This window comes from Oncorhynchus kisutch, linkage group LG29 (assembly GCF_002021735.2).
Source record: "Oncorhynchus kisutch isolate 150728-3 linkage group LG29, Okis_V2, whole genome shotgun sequence".
Lineage (NCBI taxonomy): Eukaryota > Metazoa > Chordata > Actinopteri > Salmoniformes > Salmonidae > Oncorhynchus > Oncorhynchus kisutch.
Genome location: NC_034202.2, coordinates 30,228,996 through 30,234,440, shown reverse-complemented (window position 1 = coordinate 30,234,440; position 5,445 = coordinate 30,228,996). Strand labels below are relative to the sequence as shown.

General features: G+C 42.4%; 1 protein-coding gene across 1 annotated transcript; it reads left to right on the top strand.

Annotated features, from left to right (window-relative positions):
• The first annotated feature begins 2,269 nt into the window (after nt 1-2,269).
• Nucleotides 2,270-4,180, top strand: LOC109874276 (uncharacterized). The gene is made up of 2 exons (XM_020466126.2): nt 2,270-2,499; nt 3,448-4,180. Exon 2 carries the CDS (start codon nt 3,468-3,470, stop codon nt 3,984-3,986), a length of 519 nt encoding a protein of 172 aa, XP_020321715.1. The 5' UTR covers nt 2,270-2,499; nt 3,448-3,467; the 3' UTR covers nt 3,987-4,180.
• The last annotated feature ends 1,265 nt before the right edge of the window (nt 4,181-5,445 follow it).

Below are 5,445 nucleotides of genomic sequence, written 5' to 3'. Positions count from 1 at the left end.
GCAGCCGTCTTCATCGACCTGGCCAAGGCTTTCGACTCTGTCAATCACCATATTCTTATCGGCAGACTCAGTAGCCTCGGTTTTTCTAATGACTGCCTTGCCTGGTTCACCAACTACTTTGCAGACAGAGTTCAGTGTGTCAAATCGGATGGCATGCTGTCCGGTCCTCTGGCAGTCTCTATGGGGGTGCCACAGGGTTCAATTCTCGGGCCGACTCTTTTCTCTGTATATATCAATGATGTTGCTCTTGCCGCGGGCGATTCACTGATCCACCTCTACGCAGACGACACCATTCGGTATACTTCCGGCCCGTCCTTGGACACTGTGCTATCTAACCTCCAAACAAGCTTCAATGCCATACAACACTCCTTCCGTGGCCTCCAACTGCTCTTAAATGCTAGTAAAACCAAATGCATGCTTTTCAACCGTTCGCTGCCTGCACCCGCACGCCCGACTAGCATCACCACCCTGGATGGTTCCGACCTAGAATCAAATCAAATCAAATCGGCATTCTGGTATAAGTACCTAGGTGTCTGACTAGACTGTAAACTCTCCTTCCAGACTTATATCAAACATCTCCAATCTAAAATCAAATCTAGAGTCGGCTTTCTATTCCACAACAAAGCCTCCTTCACTCACGCCGCCAAACTTACGCTAGTAAAACTGACTATCCTACCGATCCTCGACTTCGGCGATGTCATCTACAAAATAGCTTCCAATACTCTTCTCAGCAAACTGGATGCAGTTTATCACAGTGCCATCCGTTTTGTCACTAAAGCACCTTATACCACCCACCACTGCGACCTGTATGCTCTAGTCGGCTGGCCCTTGCTACATATTCGTCGCCAGACCCACTGGCTCCAGGTCATCTACAAGTCCATGCTAGGTAAAGCTCCGCCTTATCTCAGTTCACTGGTCACGATGGCAACACCCACCCATAGCACGTGTTCCAGCAGGTGTATCCCACTGATCATACCTAAAGCCAACACCTCATTTGGCCGCCTTTCGTTCCAGTTCTCTGCTGCCTGGGACTGGAACAAATTGCAAAAATCGCTGAAGTTGGAGACTTTTATCTCCCTCACCAACTTCAAACATCTGCTATCCGAGCAGCTAACCGATCGCTGCAGCTGTACATAGTCTATCGGTAAATAGCCCACCCAATTTGAACTACCTCATCCCCAAACTGTTTATATTTATTTACTTTTCTGCTCTTTTGCACACCAATATATCTACCTGTACATGACCATCTGATCATTTATCACTCCAGTGTTAATCTGCAAAATTGTAATTATTCGCCTACCTCCTCATGCCTTTTGCACACAATGTATATATAGACTCTTTTTTTTCATTTTTTTCTACTATGTTATTGACTTGTTCATTGTTTACTCCATGTGTAACTCTGTGTTGTCTGTTCACACTGCTATGCTTTATCTTGGCCAGGTCGCAGTTGCAAATGAGAACTTGTTCTCAACTAGCCTACCTGGTTAAATAAAGGTGAAATAAAATAAAATAAAAAAGTTATCTTGCTTCCATCTTTCTTTCTGTATAAATGTTCGTATGGTCTTGGTTAATGTACTCTTTCAAAAATAGAGTATAGCCTGGGTGTTATGAGGCCTGGGTGTCATCTTCTCTTAATGTGCATGTCCTTGCAACCAGACCTATTTAATGCTCAGCTCTCTCCTTAATGGTTCGCTCCAACACCTCCCCTTGTGTTCTTGCAGACATTATTTTTTATTTATTTAACCCTTCTGGTACCAGATAAGTTGACTGAGAACACATTCTCATTTACAACAACGACCTGGGAAAAGGTTACAGGGGAGAGGATTGTACTCAGACTTTAAGCTATTTTTCACACGAGAAACCCTTATTGTGTCAAAGTATGTTTGGTCCCCAGAAGTATAGTTAAACATGTCCACACACACGAGAGAGTCTTGTTCTGCTCTCACACTTTCACTTTCCACTTCTTAGAAATCACTGCTGGATTTGACTGAGTTATTGTAACAGTGAGTTCAAAGTTCAAATTGCCACAGGGGATTGGGGGGGGACAGCCCCAACAGAGTCTGTTGCTCCCACACTTTCACTTTCTACTTCTTAAAATAACTGCTGGGTTTTACAGAGTTATTGTAAGAGTCCAAGTTAACATATTTGTCTAAGACGCAGACTACAAGCGTGTTGATAGAATAGGGCTAGAGGATGGAGACATGTTGGTTAGGTGGGTTTGGAGGAGTGGGATGGGATGTTGGGGGCCCACTTCTTTTTTGTTTCTTTTTCCCGTTTATACTGTACAAGTAGAGGTATGTTAGCTAAACCGTTTAGTACCCAGCCTATCCATTTCCTGTCCCCTCCTCTGATAAAACCATGAACTCTAATTGGTTGGTTCGACTTCATGGGCTAATAACAACAGAGAAGTTTAACTATAAATGTTTGCGCAGCAACAGCAGGACATCACATCCACTTCAATATTCCAATCCTGAGAACAGCTGCAGACTGAGCAGAAAGGTAATTACCAAACGAACCTACTCTGAACAAACTTTTAGTGTCACCACACTTACACTATGTGGAGAAGTATTTGTGAGGTTGGGGTTGTAAAAAAAAAGAAAAGGATGACTGTGTACACTGAGTATACAAGAAGGAACACCTTCCTAATATTGAGTTGTATCTAGGGCTGTGGCGGTCATTACATTTTGTCAGACGGTTATTGTTATGCAAAAGGCTGCCGGTAATTTACCTTTAACGTAAATGCATTTAGCATCTCCAGGTCTCTATGCATACAGCCAATGATGTGCACCTTTGGAACATCTACATTTTAAAAAGTTGAATAAATTCATGAATATACACCATCAAAAGACATTCATTAGTTAGTTTAGTCAGGTCTAAATAAACATTATGATGTGAAGAAAATGTATTTCAGAAGAACAGAATGAGTTGGCCTACTGTATGTTATCTTTTATCAATGTTTATTATGAGTATTTCTGTAAATTGATGTGGCTCTCTGCAAAATCACCGGATGTTTTGGAAATAAAACATTACTGAACGTAAAGCGCCAATATAAACTGAGATTTTTGGATATAAATATGCACTTTATCGTTGAAAAACTGCAAACCTTAGATTTCCCACTTTCTGGTTGGATTTTTTCTCAGGTTTTTGCCTGCTATATGAGTTATGTTATACTCATAGACATCATTCAAACAGTTTTATAAAATTCAGAGTGTTTTATATCCAAATGTACTAATTATATGCATATTCTAGCTTTTACGGCTGAGTAGCAGGCAGCTTAATCTGGGCACGTTTTTCATCCAAGCTACCCAATACTGCCCCCTACCCCAACCATGTTGATCTCATAGACTGGCCATTATTTTATCCATAATGTCATTCTATTACTTTTGTTGCTGTTACATATCTCTCTCTCTCTCTCTCTCTCTCCTGTGCCCACATCTGTCTTTCTAGTCATCACTGCCATTGAAGAGATGAAAAGGAGCGAGGAAACAAGTATACCTGTAAAGGCATCCATTGAGACGATGTATGACCACGAGGTAGACAGGGAAGGAGAGTGGCACGGGGAGGCAGGAGTGTATAAGGGTGAATTAGACATCGGTGGCGTGAGGTCGGTGACCAAGTTGGCCAACATGGGTGTTGGTGGTATGGCATCGAAGGAAAAAGGAGTTAGTGGGCACCTTGACTACGAATTGGGAAAGACTCATTTAGACCTCGGTGGCGAGTTGAAGGTGGAGGGCAGGTTGCCCAGCGCCGGTGTTGCTGCTGGGATAACTAATGAAGGAGTTAAAGCCATGGCCACAGCTGAGCTCCTAGGTGCCTCTGTGTCCCACGGGAAGGCGACAGCCACAGTGCGTCTGGCAGCTGATACAGGCTTTGGAGTAGGCAAGGATGGGATCGAGGCACAATTTCTGGGTACAGGATTCTCCATTGGGAAGAAAACATCCATTTCTCTGTTTGGTTCCAAGTTTGAATGGGACTTCAGCAAGTGACACACCCCCACTCAGAGCCCAGAGGTCCACTTCTGTGGAGATGTATTAATTGCACCTGTTTAGTTCTCTTATAGCCTACAGATAAGGCTTCAGGGCCACAGATGTGCTTGGCTTCTTTTAAACTTAATGAAAACATCTTGATGTATTGTTCTTAATCAATGGACTGTATTTACAATATATTCTTATCAACTGTATTGGTGACTGTTATTTTTATGCACGCACGCACGCACACACACACAAACGCACACACACACACACGCACAAAGGTATAAGTCACAGAAGCCTTGTCTCCTTCACAGCACAATTATCAGCCTCCAGTGGTCAACCTGAGCTACCACATTAGAGGACACTTGGCTTGCCTACAGAAACATGTGTATGAGAGATGAGGGGACAATTAATAAATAACATTAATACAATATAGTAATATAAGATATTAATCTTAATAAATCCACATAAACAGATTCAGTTACTATTAAAATAAATACTTAATACATTCACTTTTAAATGGTTACTGCTAGTATATGACTAAAATAAATACTTGTGTTACATTACCTATATAACTAACCACATAAATCTAGTCTGTATATATGATGAAAAGTATATAGATACAAACTCTGCATGTTTACTCATGATTACAAAGTATATATTAGTGATTCACAAACTTTTTCCCTCATGCCCCCATTTCATCACAAGCACTGTCCATGACACAAACTTTTTCCCTCATGCCCCCATTTCATCACAAGCACTGTCCATGACACAAACTTTTTCCCTCATGCCCCCATTTCATCACAAGCACTGTCCATGACACAAACTTTTTCCCTCATGCCCCCATTTCATCACAAGCACTGTCCATGACACAAACTTTTTCCCTCATGCCCCCATTTCATCACAAGCACTGTCCATGACACAAACTTTTTCCCTCATGCCCCCATTTCATCACAAGCACTGTCCATGACACAAACTTTTTCCCTCATGCCCCCATTTCATCACAAGCACTGTCCATGACACAAACTTTTTCCCTCATGCCCCCATTTCATCACAAGCACTGTCCATGACACAAACTTTTTCCCTCATGCCCCCATTTCATCACAAGCACTGTCCATGACACAAACTTTTTCCCTCATGCCCCCATTTCATCACAAGCACTGTCCATGACACAAACTTTTTCCCTCATGCCCCCATTTCATCACAAGCACTGTCCATGACACAAACTTTTCCCTCATGCCCCCATTTCATCACAAGCGCTGTCCATGACACACACTTTTTCCCTCATGCCCCCATTTCATCACAAGCACTGTCCATGACACAAACTTTTTCCCTCATGCCCCCATTTCATCACAAGCACTGTCCATGACACAAACTTTTTCCCTCATGCCCCCATTTCATCACAAGCACTGTCCATGACACAAACTTTTTCCCTCATGCCCCCATTTCATCACAAGCACTGTCCATGACACAA